General features: G+C 33.0%; 1 protein-coding gene across 2 annotated transcripts; it reads right to left on the bottom strand.

Moving 5' to 3' along the window:
* Positions 1–442: 442 nt before the first annotated feature.
* On the bottom strand, positions 443–20,924 carry LOC126824792 (phosphonopyruvate decarboxylase). Of its 2 annotated transcripts, XM_050554181.1 has the most exons (12): positions 20,798–20,907; positions 17,972–18,025; positions 16,990–17,097; positions 16,362–16,518; positions 15,888–16,018; positions 15,225–15,384; positions 14,765–14,820; positions 11,566–11,672; positions 7,541–7,651; positions 6,831–6,936; positions 5,341–5,541; positions 443–4,491 (listed from the first exon to the last, which is right to left on the bottom strand). In XM_050554181.1, exons 3-12 carry the CDS (start codon positions 17,050–17,052, stop codon positions 4,312–4,314), a joined length of 1,272 nt encoding a protein of 423 aa, XP_050410138.1. In that variant the 5' UTR covers positions 17,053–17,097; positions 17,972–18,025; positions 20,798–20,907; the 3' UTR covers positions 443–4,311. The 2 variants fall into 2 exon arrangements, with proteins under 2 accessions (XP_050410138.1, XP_050410137.1); XM_050554180.2 differs by lacking the exon at positions 17,972–18,025 and having other exon boundaries at positions 20,798–20,924.

Here is a 20,924-nt window from a genome sequence, read left to right as displayed (position 1 = left end):
CCTTAAACACTGTGTATATAAATTTAAAGTCAATCGGATATTAACTTTAGCCTCTAGAGTGTCCACAATCGGACTGAAGGGGGCAACGACAATATACGACCACATATCAATGTGGGCATATAAAAATGGTGAATCAAGAGACCTGTATGTGGAAAAAAGTTCATATCAAAAATGTTTGACACTCTCTACCAAAGAGGTTAAATATGAAGGAAATATACCGGTCATACTCACTAATTCAAACAATGCATATAAATTTCCCAGTAGATGTTACATTTTTCCCTTAAAGTTTCTACAAAGTTACCATGGGCAATAACTAAATAAGCTTCTTCAGCACAATAATGGAAACAATACATATAGCTAGTATGTAGTACTAGAGTGGTCACAAGGAAATGATGACAACAGACAAGCTCATATCCCTATAAATATCAACCCTGACAAAATATTTAGACAGTATATTGGTTTATTATAAAATAGATTATGTTAAATGAAGTTTTTAAAGCTTACAGTACATTATTAAAAGCTGAAACAAGTGTACATTATTTCAAAAGGCCACTAATCCAGTTCATTATTTAAAATAAACACAAACATGGACTGAAAAGTGTGACTGAAAATAGTGATTTTAATTTAAAAAAAAAAAATGTAGGTTAGTTATGGCCTCAATGTTGGTAGAAACAAAGCAAAATAAATGTTATGTAAATATGTCTTAAAATTCAATACCGGTATTTGCTTTTTGCTTAGTAAATTAATTATTAGAAATCATTGAATATCAATCAGTAGTCTTGTTCGTATTATAAACACTGTATAAAAACATGAATTCAATTAGAATCTGAAGTAAAGATTAGAAATCATTGAACATCAATAGAATGATATAAATTTTAAGTCCTTTGGCTTATGTAACATTGGTCCACCAAGGTTCCAAAAGAATTTCTCAGTAATTGGCAATCATTGACGATGGACAGGGGTGTTTAATTAAGAACATACACTATATAGGCACAACATTGCATATAAAAATTGATAATAATTTAATTTCATATTCATGTATAAACAAACCTATGTAAATACATCATAAAATATAAAATTTCATACATTAAATATACTTCAAAATGAACATTTTTTAAAAATATTTGACAAAGTTACAGATAACATAATTGATGAAAATAGATGTATAGGACATACTATATATAAATAACCATTTAAAATAAAATCACAGTTCTTTAAAATAACCGGTACAATTCATATTAAATTGTATAACTGAAAGAGTGCATGGTTCTGTCGACTAGATAGTATTGAATGCATGAAAAAATCTTATATTGTTTCCCCCACCCCCCACAAAAGAAGTCAAATGATTGTTAATCTGTTAAAGACAGGTATGTTAATCTGTCAAAAACAGAAAACAGGTAGTGAATTAGTTCTGGCTAATTGAAGCACATGTACAGGCCCCAGATTTCAAATATGGCACGGAACTGTGAATGTGTAATATCAATGTTAATGACCGCATATATTTCCTGCATGAACCCAAAGCCAACATTTCTTATTGTGCCTTATTTAACAAATGCCAAACAATATGTGTTATCAAATTAACAAGCATGACCCAGTGAATTTGGGCCCTGGAAGAAACCGGGTATCGTGTTAGTCTATCTATATAAATAAAATCAAGATGTCTGTATGTGTGTATGCCCATCATGCAATCTAATTAAAACACAGATCCTATTTCGTTTCTTTTTTTATGGTTTAAAATTTCGTTTTACTACACCAGGATCTGGAAGAGTTGTTATATAACCTGTGTTCTGGTTGATGTGAGGGATTAGCCAATGTAACGGTCTGTTGCAACCAGTTCTTGGTGTGCAAGTGCACGAAACTGGGTATCCCACTAGAAACATCAGCACTGATTGGTTAATCAAATGTGTGATGTCATAGGGTCAAAAGCCTCTCATATGACCTCCGACTACAATTGGTCAGATCTTCATGTGGTGGAGGCCATTGAAAGTGTAAAAAAATGAAATGAAATATAAATCTGTATTTTAATAAGATTGCCCATCATGCTTCGTTGCTGCAATCCTTCCCCACATATGGTATCAAATTAACCAGCATGACCCTGTGAATGTTTTAGGCCATCGAATTTGGGCCCCCAGGCAAAGGTGGGTATTCTGCTTGTCTATTTATAATAAGATAAACGATATGTATTTATTGTCATAAACAATGTTAATCATTTTTGTTATTAGAACAAAGAATTGCTCATGAGCTTCAATGTTATGAAGATTACCTCAAACCATTTCTGAGACATCTCGATTTTATGATGATACAACTAAGGTTAATAGAATAGTAACTTTCGATTTCCAATCACCAATACATAAAGAATCTCCTACCAGTCTTTTTTGATATCAAAAAATATCAACACAAGTTGATAAAGTAAAATAAACGAGGCATTAAAGACGAGTAGGAGATTTTATTTATCACCCAATCCCTTCTTACATGCACAAATAGATAAATATAATTCTTTGCTGTAGATTTCACTTTTACTGAACATTACAGCGTAGTGATACATCATTTTTTGACAGCAATTCAACCATTGCAAAGTCCTTTATATTGACCCAGTGTTTCCATCAAGGTCAATTGAATAACAATAGTTCATTTTTAATAAATAACAAGTTACTTTTAATAAGAAATGAACTGTTCTTTGAAAATAAAAAAAAGTAGTTCCTTTTCAACTGACTAATCAAATTCATGTTAAGCGATATCATCGCAGTAGATTATGAAATATATCACACAAGCGATATATACTGTAGAATGTATTATTGGGTGATAAAATAAAATATACATAAAATATCATCAGTCATACTGTATTAATAATAATTGTTCAAAAATTAAACATTAAATTCCAACTAAACTTAACAAGATGTCAACAACAGGCATATAAAAAAAACCATCATAAATAAATAAAAATTTACATGAAAGTATTCTAATATTGCCACTCAAAAAATGAGCAAAAAACAACCAATGAAAATCCCACAATTTGAACCAGATCTAAGATTATTATATATATATTATGTTCAGTGCCAAAGTTTTGAAGAATTGTATCTCTGACATTAAAGATATCAATTGTTACATAATAAGTAATGGTAGTATTAAAAGCATGATGTGTCATTAAGCAATATAGGAATCTTTGCTGCTTGAGTGTAACAAGAGAAACATAGCGGTGAAACCTGATGGGCCTAGTTTAAATCCGATTGAATCCAAGTCGGGAGATTATCTAGCGTTGGTAGTTTGATTCTGTTGTCTTATTTAAATGTTAAATAATCAATCTGAGTAGGCTTATATATTTAGAGTGTATTTAGCTGTTAGAAATTTAATATTTTAGCGAAAATGCAAATGACACATCAAGCTTTTAAGTAAAATATATATTATAGCAAGAGTACTTTAGTGCACCCACATTCCGCATTTTATCAATATAATTTTAACCCAATTATGCATGGTTCGCCTGATACAAAGGGGATAGAAATTTGTCTGAACTATTTCTGCCATTGAATGAGGGTTAACTTCTCTGTTCCAACTGATATGACCTCCACCAACTGTAAAGCGTAGCACATGCCACTGATTCAAACTGGCCGAACACAACATGGGATTTCCGTACATATTGAAAAAGTGATTTGCACGTAGGCTATGCAAGTCTGTTTTCGGTTAACCAACTGAGACGTAAAGAACGTAGAATAGCTAGAGAAATATTTGAATCAATTTGCAAGATAACAATACCGATAGTATTCACACGAACAATCAATTATAAATAGTTGTTTTTTTTCTCTAGACTGTGTGTTTGTTTGCTACAATATTGAAATGGTGTATCATTATAAAGATTGCTTCTGAGATCACACGAGTAGCCTAATATATGTAACAAAATGTACAGTATAGACAATAACAGTCCATCCACCATTTTGTTTTTGAATTCCAGTCACATAAACTCAGTTCATGGATACATTGTCATTAATGCACTAATGTAAATCACACCGATTCAAATTTAATCAACCCTTAATTTAAAACCTGGTAACAAAATGTTCAAGTGCGTCATAATAATGGGAATGCAATACAAGTCCAGATGAAATATTTAAATTAGTGCCAAATTTCTTTGCCTACTTTGATTACAAATAGTCAACAATCACTACTTCAATTATCAATCATCGACTCTGACTATTTACAATGATTATTTGTGTGAACACTACCTACTGATAAAAGTTAAATTAGTGGTCTGTCAAAACCATCTTATCTATCTTGACCATCTCTGGAATTCGTTACAGTCATATCTTGATCAGATGGTTCCTAATATTGGGAAATGAAATCCATAAAATCCTCCTTGTTTTCAATAGTAGTCCTTGTGGGTCGACCTAAATTTGAACGAGATCCAGTAGAGGTTCTGATTTCTAATAAAACTGGTCCATCTGCCATCATAAGTTCTTTCATGCCATGTTTTAATTCTTCTTCTGTGGTTGCTACATAGGTCTGAAATGATTGATCATTGCTTAGAAAAAAATTGTCATGTATTAATTAATATCATACAGCTACTCGGCAAATCCGACAAGAAAGAATAGCTAAGTTTTCTTGCCAAAATAAAAGTAATTGTGATTTGTCACATGTACTGAACATTAAATGAGCATATTGACTGGAGAATAGTTGTTCGTCTGACCAATAACAACAGAGAATAAATGAAATGACTGGGCTAATGAAGATGGGCATATGAGGCAAATTTTGCCCGGGCAGCGGTACTATGACCTACTCTTATTGAATTCCAACTGCCAAGGGATCTTTTACGTGGATGTCAATGTATACACAGGACCTCTGTTTTTCATAACATCCAAACGACTAGACAGCTGTCCATGTCAGACCCTCTGTCCTGCAACACTGAAAAGGGAAACCATGTCAGATGAACTTTCTCGGCCAATGCAGGGATCGAACAAATAGAGAATGAGCCACTGAAGAAGACAGAGATAAATGGGTCCTTGTCGCGTACAACTTGGGAATTGACTCAATGACAGATCTTATGATATAACACCCACACGTTAAACAGTTCCGCCACCCAACCCCCTTTCTGAAGAAGGGAATTCTAAATAGTTCCAACAGAATCAAAGTAGTTTTTGCTTATTGAACATGCTTTACACGCAGTGGGGTTATTTTTTGCAGCATTAACTGCACACAAAATAGCCCCCTTTTCAAATTGCTTTTTTCTAATTCTCAACCGATTGAATTCAATTTTTTTTTAAGGGAACTAAAATGTAAGAAATATTCAATGAAATCAATAGTTTCATGTCCCTAAAACCCAATTAATACAGACAGTTTTACATATTTACTAACCTTCTTATAACCTGAACCAATAGCTATTTTAGAAAATGAGAATGAGTCAAAATTTCTTGCTTCTGTTGGTTGACCTCCAACAGAATCATGAGCACCATTATTGAAGAGTATATGTTTAAAGTTAGTAGAATTACTTTGTCCTACAGTTGCCATGGAACCTAGATGCATCAAAGCAGCACCATCACCATCTAAACATACAATCTGTAAAATAACATTCAATTATTACTAAATTTATTATTGTATATGTTGTATTGGGGGGGGGGGAGTATTGGTAAAATAAACTCATGTATGCATGTCGATAACATCACTAATTGAAATTGAAAACTAATATAACACATTTAATATAGGTAACATGTTGCAGGTACCCCATTTGAGTTAAATGAAACAAAAGCAAAAACTTTTGTCATTTTTTAACATATTTTTATTCCCCCTGCATTCAAACACGAAATCTAATCAGAAATGTAAATAATTAGTCCGTTTTGGTCGCTATGGAAGAATTTTCAATCACTTTTTTCTTCAAATCTTAATATCGGTGCAACTTTTTAAGATGAGTGCATATATGATTACAGACAATATTTGGATTAAAAATTAAATCTATAAATATATTTTAGTTTTTGACACATTAAACTCTACATTTTGACAGTCTTAAAATATAGAATTTAAATTCATGCATTGTTGTGTTTTTTGACACATCAACCCTACATTCAGTACTTCAGGAGACCCAATTATTTTTATTGCAGTTATATGGACCAATAATCCCAATATAACATATAATTCTCGTGTAATTGCTTACTAATTAAATAATAGAGCTTTACTGATTTTAGATATCTAAAAGTTCTACTGAGACACTAGTTTCATGTTATTTCTCTTTTAATTATTTTTGTCAACTGGCTAACATAACTCCATGGAAAGGTAAACACTGAACCATTATATCCAGTTAAATATTCAAATAAGATAATAAAAGATGGCTTATAAATACAATTAATGTAAAACGGTAGGAACAGTTGAGTAAGGAAATAAATGAGAGAGGGAGAAATGGGGTTTAATGACCACTTGATACAAACTAGGTCATTTTGGGACTAACACATGCTTCAATTTTATTTCAATAATTCGCTTGCGTGTAGGGGTCTTTAGCAGTGGGAGGAAACCATAGGACCCGGAGAAAACCCACGAGATTGGACAGGTGACCCTACTCCTTGTCACGTACAACTGGGGAATTGAAACAACACTAGCTGACTCAATGACAGACCATATGATACAACACGCACGTAATGACCATTCTGCCACCCAACCCCCCAGGAATTAAATGAGCTTTAAGTTAAGCTAAAGAGCTTCAAACAGAAGTGAGAAGAGCAAAAGCATTCAAATCAACCAAGCATGACGTGTCAATACAATTTTTATAATTATAGTATATTATATTTATTATAAGAAAGGCTTATAGGGTATGTATAGTCTACTGTATTTGATTTGTTGTAAAATTCTATATGTACCTGTCTCTCAGGTTTTTGTAAAGCTATTCCAAGCGCTATAGATGATGCATGACCCATAGAACCTACTGTTAAAAATTCTCTTTCATGACCTTTACCCGTATTTACCCTGTAAAATAAAGAACATTAACAAATGACAATTTCTAAATAACATAAACAATTTTAACAGTTTCAAAATAATTCATGAAATATAAAAGTACAATAAAAATTGTGAGCTACATCAATTTGCAAAAAAAAAAATGTGAAGTGGAAAAAGGCATAGGCACACCTTTCATGGTGCATGACAATCATTAATGAACATAGTTTGGATTTCAGAAGCAGTCAGGCAATGACCACCTGCAGTTTAAATACAAAAATATTCATTAGAATATAAATTCTCACTTATTGACCAAGGATAATACTTCCAAAAATATCATTCATTCTATATATTTTCCAATTCAAGGGCAAGCCTATTAATTGATTTTTATTTTTTCCAGGATCTTTATACCATAGTGTAAGTGTTGTGTCTTCTTAAAACTCAAAACTTCAAATTCCAAAAACATTGAGCAATTGAAGATACATTTTTTTCTTGATTCATGACTGTATTATAGGATAAGCCAAATTGATTTTTATTTCTTCCGGGATCTTTATATATACCATAGAGTTAGCAAGGAGCTTTTGAGAAGAACAGCCAAGAATATTTTTTTGTTTTTTAAAAATGAATAATTACTAACCTGTATTCAAACAATTCTCGAGATAACATACCAGTAGTACTAACAATAATATCACTTTCACTTAATAAATCTACCACTCTCTGTAACGCATATTCTCTAGTTAATGGTAATCTATAATAACAAGTGTATTTTTACAAATATAGGTTATAACCAGGGATGCTGATAGACCGGCATGTTCTACAAGGATCAGCCGTCGGCAAATGACTGATCAGGAATATGCCCAAACAGATACCAAGATATGGTGAACCATATTAAAAATATAACTTATACATGGGCAGACAGATAAGGAAAAAATCTGTTTCTAATAAAGCAAGTTTTGTTCTTGGGGTTAGATTTCTTTCTATGACAACTGTAAGAATTTACGATTGTAAACTTCTGAATTTGAGTAGGGTTCGTACTTAGTCCCTATAGAATAATTCTTATAAATTTTGAAAAAATTCCATTAAGCTTAAAATGTCAAAATGTAACCTGATTGATATTTCTGCAAAACACTATTGAAATTTAAAAACGCTAAAATTTGGAGATTTGATTGGGTCCATTTCAAGCTATTTTTCATCAAAATTGGATATTTTAAATCAAAGATAGGTTGCCAGGCAACAAAAATATGCCCACAGCAGCTAAATCGTCCGAGCGGTCGTCAAGGGTTATCGCATATTTATTCCTTTGTAGGTAATTGGGAGCCTTTATAAGACAGTTCCTTACAGATCAGATTATAAATTTTGTCGTTTGAGGGTTTACAAGGTTCTACAAACTGAAGCAAGGGTCTTAACTCTGGAAGTAATCTACAGAAATTATTGATATTTGACAGGCTTTTTCGTTTTATAAATTTATGCATATAAATTTCATACAGATCACATTTGTCATTCAAACGTTCACAATCACCATAACTCAATAAAGTGAAACAAGGACCATAACTCTAGACGTAATAAACGGGAATTGCTGAAATTCAATAGGCTTCTTCGTTTCAGCAATCTAAATAATGCATATAAATTTCAGAAAGATCGGATGATAACTTTTGGCGTTGAAGCGTTTACAAGGATCAATAAAGTGAAACAAGGGCCAAAACTCTAGACGTAATAAACGGAAATTGCTGAAATTCAATACGCTTTTTCGTTTCAGTAACCTAAATAATGCATATAAATTTCAGAAAGATAGGATGATAACTTTTGACGTGAGAGCGTTCACAAGGATCAATAAAGTGAAACAAGGACCATAACTCTAGACGTAATAAACGGGAATTGCTGAAATTCAATAGGCTTCTTCGTTACAGCAATCTAAATAATGCATATAAATTTCAGAAAGATTGGATGATAACTTTTGACGTTAGAGCGTTCACAAGGATCAATAAAGTGAAACAAGGGCCATAACTCTAGACGTAATAAAGGGAAATTGCCGAAATTCAATAGGCTTCTTCGTTTCCGTAACCTAAATAATGCATATAAATTTCAGAAAGATCGGATGATAACTTTTGGCGTTAGAGCGTTCACAAGGTTTAATAAAGTGAAACAAGGGCCATAACTCTAGAGGTAATAAATGGAAATTGCTGAAATTCAATAGGCTTCTTCGTTACAGCAATCTAAATAATGCATATAAATTTCAGAAAGATTGGATGATAACTTTTGACGTGAGAGCGTTCACAAGGATCAATAAAGTGAAACAAGGGCCATAACTCTAGACGTAATAAAGGGAAATTGCCGAAATTCAATAGGCTTCTTCGTTTCCGTAACCTAAATTATGCATATAAATTTCAGAAAGATCGGATGATAACTTTTGGCGTTAGAGCGTTCACAAGGTTCAATAAAGTGAAACAAGGGCCATAACTCTAGAGGTAATAAATGGAAATTGCTGAAATTCAATAGGCTTCCTCGTTTCACTAATTTAAATAATGCATGTAAATTTCAGAAAGATCGGATGATAACTGTTGGCGTTAGAGCGTTCACAAGAAATTGTGGACGATGGACGGAAGGACGGACGGGGGCGACGGCAATATACGTCCACATTTCAATGTGGGCGTATAAAAATGATAAAAAAATAACAGTACATTAAATGTAATTTCTGTGCTTGGTATCCTTAGAATGAAAATTCTGACCTCATTTTTACACTATTTGCGTACAAGGGGCGGCCTTTTTGTCCGGCAATTTTGGTCTAATTTGGTGATATACTAAAATGTTTTTTTAAATTGGATAAAAATTGTGACCTTTAGAGGGACCACAAGCGATTTTTTCGTACAATCAGGGGCCATAATTCAGGAAGTTACAATGCGATATGCGCGAATATCGATAGGAACCAAGATCTTTGGGTTATAAACATGCATTTCAAGTTTCATCAAAATCGGATCAAAATTGGGACCTCTAAAGTGTCTACAAGCTAAAACCATGATTTTTCGTACAATCAAGGGCCATAATCCATGAAGTTATGGTCCGATACATGCCAATATCCAAAGGAACCGAGATCTTTGGGAGATAGACCTATATTTCAAGTTTCGTCAAAATTGGATAAAAATTGTGACCTGTATTGCTGTATAGTGTAGGGTCGACGACTATATACTTCCACATGAAAATGTGGGAGTATAAAAATTATAAAAAAAATATATTATAGCATATGGCCTTAAGCTAACAAATCCGAATTTATACCTCTCTAGGTCAAAAACTCTCTGAGAAATAATAAAAATTTGAAATAAGGCTTCTGAGACAGATGATGAATTTAGCATCACACTCAATGTGCATTTAATTCACACTGTTTGTACCACAAGGTGGCAAACTGTGGAACAAATGAAATATTCAATTTTTTTTCAGGATTTCCACAGCCTCTTATTGTGTACATAACCTCCAAAATTGGCATGATTAATGTCAGCTGGTCTTTTATCAATTTATAAAAGATTCTGAGTCAATGAGATATATACTTTTCAAAAATTCAGTCTCGAAATACAGGCTTTTTCTATTCTATAACTTAATAGAAATTACTTGTTTTATTATAACTGTATATTCATAAATATATACAATCTGCTGTATATAAGCTACTCTGTTTGAGATTGTATTATTAATTCTATAACTTTAAAGACTTTTTTTATAAACAATATTTTATTCTCAGAAAAGGATTGAGGAACAGGTTAGGCCAATACTACCTCTCTCTTTATAGATAGTTAGTACATAATTTGTTATAACTTAATAACTTATTATTCATATTTATATTTGTGTTGCCTTTCACACTGGGATAATTTGGTATTATGTTATTCTCGGGGGGGGGAGGTTCTTTAAAAAAGAAGGTTTATATTACTCTACTCAATCAACTAATTTTAATGTTTTGGGATAACCAAAATGGCGTCACTGGCTTCAATCATCATAATGGTAAAAATGACGTCATGTCGTCTGCAATTCATTAAAGCCTCTTGAAACAAACATACGACATAAAACAAAAAGAATAATTCTCATATGACGCAACACAGCAGCACCTGGCCTTCGGATCGAATTTTGGTAAAAAAAAATTAAACTCTTTAAGTAACTTGTATTCCATATAATTGTGTCATGTATTAAAAAAAAATTAGTCAAATGGTGCCCCACACCCATTCCATTGGATGCAAGGTAACTTTATTTGAACTAAACTCGACAATCACCAGTCGACATACCTACCAAATTTGGCTGACATACAAAAACATAACAATAAGTGGTTCAGCTCATTCAGTTTAATGAACTTTATCATCTAAAGATGATTTCAACGAAATTCACAAGGAAAACTCTTTTCACGATCACAAGTAGCTAACTTTGTCACTCAAAGATGCCCCTGTCCCAATGGACAAATATGGATGACCACATCTCTGGCAACATACTAAATTCTTCGAGCGATTTAGAAAAATATAATCAGACAACAGACATAATGACATAAACTTTAACAATCATGCCAATTTAGTTGAAATTTTTTTTCCAGTGACATAAAAGTCATGATCAGATGCTATGACAGGAATTTCAGCCTAACAAAGAGTAATGGAGAATTCACTTCAACAAACTTCAAAAACAGCATTTACTTACTTTATTTTATTTTGTGTCAATTTGTATGGTGTAAATGTTTTACTTCTTACAAGTAAACAAAATGGTGATTTTTTATCTTGCATGTGTTTTCTTGATCTTTCTAATATCTGTAAGAAAAAAAAACCAAACAACCTCGTGAGCTCCTTGTTGAATTCAAGAAATATTTTCTTAGAGCCACTTTTCAAAGTATAATGCGAAATAGTAGCATAATCCTTAGCCTAAATCAAGGCCGAATATGAAAAACAAGGACGAGTTCCCAATTAATTTAGCCGTGGTACCCCTACGGCATAAGCTAATAAAAAATTAGTGCATACACGCCCATAACCTAATAGAGTTATTTTTAAGCCCTCATTAGTTTACGAAACCTTAAACTTAGAGATCAAAAGGGTTAGGAGCCTTGAGTCAATGCAAATAAGCATAATCATGACGGCAAATTCTTAGCCGAATATCTTTGCACACTTTTCGGAATAATCGACTCCGGTGCCAAAGATCGACTCCGGTCCATCTGTGACATCACATGTGCTCCGGTGCCCACCGACACTATATAATGAGGGCCACCGCACATTCTCATTTAAGCCTGAAGAGTTCGAATAAGAACGAAACTAGTAGCTGAGAGAAATCTGGGAAGGCTGTTCGCCTATTTACAGATTTTTTACTTCAACCCAACTGCGGAGCAACCTGTTCCAAGCTATGAATTTTTTAAAATCAGTGATTTTAAACGAGATCCTGGATCCCGAGTCTAACATCACAATAGGGGAAGTTCACTCCGTACCAAAAAGATTCAGGGTAGACTTCAGCTCCAAAAATCAAACCGGAGCAAAGTCTGCCAATCAGAAAGCGCTTGTTCTGCCCTTAGCAGTTATACCGGAGTACAAAACACTCCGAAACTTGAGCAGCAAAATTAGCCGCCTGGGTATTCAAATAGACTACCACCAGGCATGCCTGAATAAACAAATGATAACGAGACAGTTTAGGCTGAGAATTAACTCCGGCTTTACTACATACAACAGTATGTCGCTTAGAAATAGACTATGAAAGCCATATCCAAGATCTTCTCAATTTTTATCATAAAAGAGGCTACCCACACAAAGTAGTGTCGGAAAATAAGAACGCGGAAAATTCTCTAGCCAGAAAAGACCTGTTAAGCCCGACTACGGCTACCATTTTGAAAAAACAAAAGTTGCTCGTTTTTATCACGGATTATAATCCAACTGCTGTTCAAGTTAGCATGCTCATAAAAGAGAAATGGCATCTATTAACCGTATCGGACATGTGCCGTTCCATCTCAAACATCAAACCAATCACAGCATTTAGGAGTAATCCTAATTTGAAGGATACGCTGATGAAAGCAAGATTCATCCATCCACCACGGGACCCGCAAACCAGCGGAGTCACGTTTTAAAATCTATTCGAAAAATGTATCAAGAAAGACTGTGATATCTGCTACAAATTAGACCAAAATATCTACTTTATTAGTGGTAAAACTGGCAAGAAATATTCCTGCCGCACGGGCTATAATTGTTTAAGTAGAAATATAGTCTACCTATTAATATGCTCCTCCAAAAAACAATACGTACGTAGGAGAAAGCCAACGTGTCTTTTCAAAACGAATAAAGGAACACTATGCAGCTATTATACACAACAGGCCAAAGCCGGTCGCACTACACTTCAACTTAGATAGACATACGAGTAGAAATGTTATGATTAAAATTATAGAGCTTTTTAAGACTGACCCAGATAACGGCAAAAACGATGCCGTAAGGAAAGCCAATGAATTCACACTTTAAGAACATTCGCACCGGATGGTATTAACGATAAGATGTAGTCCCGAGGGGTCCCCCACTTTATTGTTTACAAATAATTTACATCAAGCTGTAATATGAAAAATTGTCTTTATTTTAAGTATTGGTAAAAACCATATTTTCCTCGAAAGTGGAAATAAACCACAATAATACTGATATGACAATTTGCTTAAAATGGGTTATACTGTCAGCAGATATGCATTGTTTAAACTTCCAATAAGCAGAGTCTTGTGATTTTTCTAACTGCTATTAATTTGAGTCCTTCATTCCTGTTTTATGAAACATTTGGTGAAAGAGACCAGATATTAAATTGTCTTATTATCTCATAAAGAATTTTATATAAATAAATCCTTCAAAAGCATTTAACTAAATCTTTGAAAACAAAGAATACAAGTGGCCAAATGGTTGCAGATTAACTTGCACACAAAACTATAAAACATGGATAGGCCATCCTAATTCTCAATGGAAAAATAACCTCTCTACTTTGTCCTTGTTGGGTTACAAAAGCTATAAACCAGCGGCTGCCAGGCAGGATACACCCACATTTTCGAGAGATGGATAGAGAACAAGCTAAAAAGAAAGTGATTCTTCCTACAATCAAGGGCCATTACTAGGAAATTACAATTCGATATGCGCAAATATCGAAAGGAACCGAGATCTTTGTGTTATAAACTTATATTTCAAGTTTCAACAAAACTGGATAAAAATTGAGACCTCTATAGGGTCCACAACCTTGATATACCATATTTTTACGCTATTTGAGAACGAACGGCGTCCATTTTGTCTATCAGTTTTGGGCTGATTTTCACGAAATTCGAACTCGGCCGTCCTTAGGGTGTAACGGTGATATAATAATACGTTTTTTTTTAAATCAGATAAAAATTATGACCTCTATAGGGTCCACAAGCTAAAAACGCGATATTTCGTACAATAAGGGGACATAATTCAGGAAGTAACATTCCGATATGCGTGAATATCGAAAGGAACCGAGATCTTCGGGTTATAAGCATACATTTCAAGTTTAAACCAAATCGGATAAAAATTGTGACCTCTACAGTGTTCACAAGCTAAAAACATGATTTTTCGTACAATCAGGGGCCATAATCCATGAAGTTACAGTCCGATACATGCCAATATCGAAAGGAACCGAGATCTTAGGGTGATAAACCTATATTTCAACTTTCATTGAAATCGGATAAAAATTGTGACCTGTAGACAGTTCACAAACAATTGTGGACGGACGGACAGGGGTGACGACAATATACGTCCACATGAAAATGTGGGCATATAAAAATAGAAGAGCCAGTCCTAAATCTCAATTGAAAACAAACTCTCTCCTCAGTTAGTGTACTATATGTATAATATGGTCTTATTGTATGATATATAAAACTACTTACATCCATTAGTTGTGTTTCATCAGAAGGCAATTCTTCATATGGTATTCTCATTGATTCTGTTAATATAACAATTTTTTATAATGTTAATAAACATCATTAGGGCCTATTATTTAAGTTGATCAAATCTAACTTTGGTTATTCTTCCTTTAGTAAAGGTTATTTAATTCATGAAATTATTTCACACCACCATCTTTGTGTTTTAGACAAATAGACTATTAATAATTCTGCTATCTGCTATGTACTTGCCATTCTTGGATACATTTGCTGAGGTACTATACATAATAACAACAGTACAATTGGTAAAATTTTGTGATGTTTACAATCTGGCTTTAATAAAGTTTATTCAATAAGGATTGGGTGTATAGTAGATCTAATCTGGTAACCACCAAACCCACCATCTCTAATACATGCCATGCTTATTGGAAAATGTGCTTATTATGTTAAATTCTAAATTGAATACCTAACATATCATTTGTTATTAATCCTTGAGTGACATGTTGTGGTTCATCCTTCACACCTGGTTCACCTCGCCAGCCAACTAGTAATAACATTGGTATACTATAAACTTTTGGGGCAGCTAGTGACATCAGTGGGTTTACCATATTACCAAGACCTGAATTCTGAAGAGAAGTTGACATTCTTTTAAATGTTAAATGTGATAATGTCAAAATACAGTGGGAGCAGAGGCTTGGTAATGCCCTCAAGACTCAAGTATAGGATCTAACACTGAGAAATGTGAGAAAGGCATGCATTTTAAATACGAGTGGCAAATAAAATATATGGGCGTTAAATAAAAACTATATGGATCGCAGATAAAACATGCAGTTGGCAATGAAATGTATGGGTAGTTCGGGTAGCGGGCAGGCAGATCAGACAGACCCATTTCAAATAGGCCTCATGTTTCCACTTGACAGGAATGAAATTTGATTAAGTTTGTATTTTATATACTTTTTTATTAACAAAAGTGCAAATAAATGCATTTTTCAATGTTTTTGGATAAATAAGGTATAGAATATGGAACTTGTCAAACTTCCATCTACACAAGATGTCAGTTTCTCTATCTTTTGCTTCGCTATGAACGAGAGAGAGAGAGAGAGAGAGAGATACATATATATATATATACCTGCAAATACACCATTGCTGATTTTCCAGTTGCCAGGTGATAGCCTGCTGCTAAACCTACAGCATTGCCTTCATTAGCAGTTATAACATGATTTTCTTGAGGTGCATTATCAGTGACAAAGGCACAGAAATCTGCAGAAACAATATAAATGTATCAAATTATGTGTGGATAAATATTCAGTCCAAGATATATCTTTAACTGGAAATACGCTTTTAAATATATACAGTAACATACTGTTAATTTTTCATTCTATATTGCAAGTATGTGTGTGATGCAAAAAATAAAATTTTGGCTGCGCAGCATCGTTTCTGACTATTCTATCTCCAATTACAACTGCAAAGTTATCTTTGATTAAGATTTTTTAACTCCCTTGTTAATCAATATAATATTCTCAGATTTTGCTGAATTCTAAACGAACTATTATTTAGGCAGCAAATTTTACTTGTTTTTTAAATAACATAGCCATGATATTACCTTTAAGTAAAGAATCTGGAACACCACAGAAATAATTAACATCTATGGCATCTAAAGCTGTATATAGAGAAGCTGGATTTAATTTGACGTCAGCTAACTTAGCACTGTCCATACCATTCAAATTATGTTTGTAAAATGATTTTGTACGAACACTGACCTGAAATAATGATGTCAATTAAAGTATATTTTTTGGATAAGACAGCCTAACATGTTTAAATCTCTACTTCTGTAAATCTAGTTACTATTTCGCATAAGTCTGGCATTCCCTTTGGTCTTTCCAAAGACCATTCATCATTGGCTTCATAATCGTTTAGAAAAAGGACACACCCATATTGGTTTGCCACAAACATAAATGTCAATTTGAATTTTAGGTGTTGATTAGATTTGTGTGCTGAAAATCTGTAAGAAATGCTACATACGCGATTAGGCCGATACAGAGGTCAGTAAACTCGCCGACTTTCAGGAACTCTACCGAGATGCAATTTTAACTATAAACATTGCCACATGGACACTTTATTGAAGTAGTTTTGCGTCTTTAACACAACAATCTCTGGTATCCAAACTCTTATGATTATACACTGGTTTTAACTTTTAAGTTTAGAATAGATCAAATTTAATGCAAACTTACTTCAAACTTTTTTGGTATGGAATTTGAAAGGGAGAATATTCTTCTAAATACTGGAGCTGCCATGTTGATGATACTGTGTACTCAATAAAATTTCATCTATTCCAAAATCTATAATTATAATAAATATTTTATTAACAACTGTAAAAGTACTATATTTGCAAATAAATATTTATGTTGAACATTTATTGATTTCCATAAACCATGACATACCTGTAGGCCCTAATTGAAAACTGAATTATTACAGACGGCTGTCACAGCACAAATAAAAGGTCTTTGTTAGTCACTGTACCATATGATATAGTGATACAGAAATCTGGTATCTAATGCTAAATGGCAAGATGAATTTAAAATAATGATGGATTCTGCATGGAATGAAGGAAGAGAACTCATCAGTTTTGGTGATATAAATATCAACCTGTTAGCAAAAATTCTTATTGGACGGATTCACTCAATTTTTACAATTTAACTCAAATCATTTCTTCTCCAACTTGTGTTTTTTACAAATCCAACTTCTACGTTAATTGATCATGTCACTGTATCTGGCCGGTGTGTCCCAAGGATCAATAATGGGACCCATATTATTTAATATTTTAATAAATAATTTACTTTTATACCTATACTCCAAAACTGACCTCTTTGCGGATGACACAACAGTCTACACTTATGGGTCTACTGCCAAAGAATTTAGATTAGCATATAGTAGTGGGTATTAGAAATTGAATTTTGGAAAGTTCTTCAATTTTTTGAAAAAAGGGCCATGCAAAATGTCTTAAGCAACTGAATTTGGAAAAGATCAATTTTAAAGGCCATAAAGCGTTGATGTGACCTTTTGATCATTAATGATCCCTAGGATTTCATGTATCCCAACACAAACTATTACATTAATAGGCTACAAAATGATATATGATTGGTTATAAGTGATCAATAATTTTCAGTTTTCTAGAATTGTGACATTTTGAGGAAAGTGTTTATCGTGATGTACCTTGCATATCCCTCGACACTGTATCCAGGCTTCTTTTTGAGTTACTTCTTTCTACTAATAACCAAACATTCCAATATAATGCTTGTAGAATACATTTCATGCATTTCCTTTATAAATGGTGATAGTCTATTACTTACCAATTATTGTCATTGATATATCGTATTCTAGTATAAGTTCAGTGTAGACCAACTACAGACATGGATAAATTTAGAAAATACTGGTAATCTCCCAAACTTGTTTCAACACGGATAGTTAAAAGTGTCTATAGCATTAATCTTTACCTCTTATCAAACTAATCCTTATCCATTATTGTCCATATGAATTTAAAATTGTGTAACTAACTGAACCTTAAAACTGTTGGAGATTAGTGTCTTAACAACCAATTCATATAAATTAGACTTATAAATTTTATTACAACTTAAGCATATTTTTGACAATCAACAAGTAAGCTTATCATAAGATATTAAGTTTGTTAGTAATTACTCTGTTACTTGTGTTTGCTATGTAAATTAATCACATTCAGAATTATGAAATCACTAATGCAGGGCCTCGTCTAAGGTGAGAGCCATTTTTAATGAGCGACTTGATACATATCCCACAATGGAAGGCTACGACGTAGACTGGAATAACCAGACGTCAAAGACTGCCATTCAATTTGCACTCTTCGCATAATTCGCCAAACATAACTGATTAGAAATTACAGTAAAAACAGAAACGATTGAATGTAATTCAGTTTATATACATTCATATTACATTATTCTATGTGTTGCAACCCACTGGTGTACATTTCTAGGTGCCAAAGAATAGAGATTTAGTTCCTTTTATTATTCCCTATTCATATTTCCTCATAATAGTGCTTTATTGCACAACTGATATAAGTAATAACAGTACCAGGTAATTAATTAATTAATAAATATGATGTTGATCAATACTGGTATCTTAAAAGTGGAGAACCACAACATACATACAGGTCATTCTATGAAATAACTCTCCTTTCATGTTACGTATGAGATACCAGCAATTGAATTTTCGGCCTAGCCTCGATCATCATCACTAAATTCACATTTTATATTTCCCTATGAAGGATGTTATCAATAATGTTATAATCCTGAATATTTGCATAATTTCGACAATGAATTAAATACATGATATAAAGAACACTGTTCTAATTATTTATGATTGTTTTTCCGTAATACGTTGCGTGATACAGCGTTTTTCTTTGATTTTGTTCTCTTCTTTCACTTTGAAAATTTTTGCAAAATTTCAGTAAATAGATTTCGGGATATTTATTTATAGCCTATATTTGATGATGCTGTGGAAGAAAAAACAATAAATTAAATTATACCAGTTTCTGACATTCACTTCAAAAGGGACGTGACATGAAAGGAGAGTTAATTCGTAAAATGACCCGATATTATACACAGTGCCAAATTCAGAAATTTTAGAATTGTGAGCTCTGTATATTAATATATATATATATACCGGTCGGTATGCTTAGCAGCTTACATATTTTTCTACATACATATGAATTTAAAAAACAATACCTTACCGGGTATATCAGTACAAATAGGGCCTATAATGAATCAGAAAATTTCTGAATTTATAATTGCCCGAAAGAGGTAGGCTAATTCTTTGTTGATACATGTTAAAAATCTAAGTCACTGAAATACCATCATCAGTTATCACTCAGTCATTATTTTTTAAGGCTCTGAAATAGAGTGACTAAATCTGGAAATTCTAGAGATATTTTTACCGTACCTATTAAAGCTGAATTTGTCTACCCCAAATTACGACATTAAAATGCATTTTAATATCCAAAGTATTAAAGTAAAGAACAGGGGCAGATATCATGACTGTAGGCTATACCATTAATTTCTTTATTTTAGTACTTATTTAAAGTAGCTAAGTCACAAGTCTCTATATAACTCAATATCATCCAAAATCTTCAACAGTGAAAACACAAATTATTTGTCAATTTAAATCAACATTGATGTTGTGATCAGCGGGAAAAGATGGGCTTCTGATATCCAATATTTAAGACAAAATAAACATTTTACCATTGGTAGGCCCTACACGAATCGTGTACCATAATGCGTTTCAGCACCATTTGTACCAAGGGTCTCAAAGAACGAGGCTAGACTCATACCACAAGTCATGTCAAACGGTGACATCATATTCTTATCTGGAGAGCACACACAATAAATACTATCAGTGTAGACTGGAATAACCAGAAGCTAGAGATTGCCATTCGATTGAGACTTCTGACGTATTTCGCCGAACATAACTGATTAGAAATTATTGTAAAAACACAAACGATGGAATGTAAATCAGTTTATATTATATACATTCATACTGCATTGTTATATTCGTTGCGCCCCATTTGTGTCAATTTATAGCTATCAAATATTAGCGATTTAGCTCCTTTAATTGATCTTACACGAAATAATTTTATGTAAATTTTGTAATTGTAATGTAATACTAATATTGTGTAATACTAATATTATAGGCCTATATAATAGACATGGTTTCGTTGCCAGGTCCATGAACTATAAACAAATGAATAAAATTTTATACAGGCTATTCAAGTCAGTAGAACTAGCGTACACGCCTGATCAATATAATATAGTTAGTTGGTTCCTTCACTACTAATACTAATATTAGTAATATACTACCGGGTAGGCTACCGCCGACCGGTATCCGCACTTCCAATACAAATACATTATACACTACAGAATGATTTGTATATCCATCCTTCTTGAAATAGCTTGTTTCAGAAAAGAAGAAATTTAAGTCGGAGCCGAGATGTACATCTCAGAATTACGTTACCTTATTCATTCACAACAATGGTATTCTGATTTTCAAGGCAGTGAGTTGGAAGGCTGATAATATCTTTTTGGAACCAACCTCATTAACGTTCAGCTGCTTTCAACTGAGCAATCGTGCCGCACAAGAG

Source organism: Patella vulgata, chromosome 6 (assembly GCF_932274485.2).
Source record: "Patella vulgata chromosome 6, xgPatVulg1.2, whole genome shotgun sequence".
NCBI lineage: Eukaryota > Metazoa > Mollusca > Gastropoda > Patellidae > Patella > Patella vulgata.
This window is presented reverse-complemented; position numbering and strand designations above follow the sequence as displayed.

Bases quoted from the DNA above. Each gene is read 5' to 3' on its own strand.
- LOC126824792 (XM_050554180.2), bottom strand. From the start codon at position 17,052: ATGGCAGCTCCAGTATTTAGAAGAATATTCTCCCTTTCAAATTCCATA. The intron at 14,821-15,224 runs GTATTCAATTTA...TTATATTAACAG, and splicing joins AATAACAAATGATATGTTAG to AATCAATGAGAATACCATAT. The intron at 7,652-11,565 runs GTAAGTAAATGC...TTGTTATTATAG, and splicing joins TTGACACAAAATAAAATAAA to ATTACCATTAACTAGAGAAT.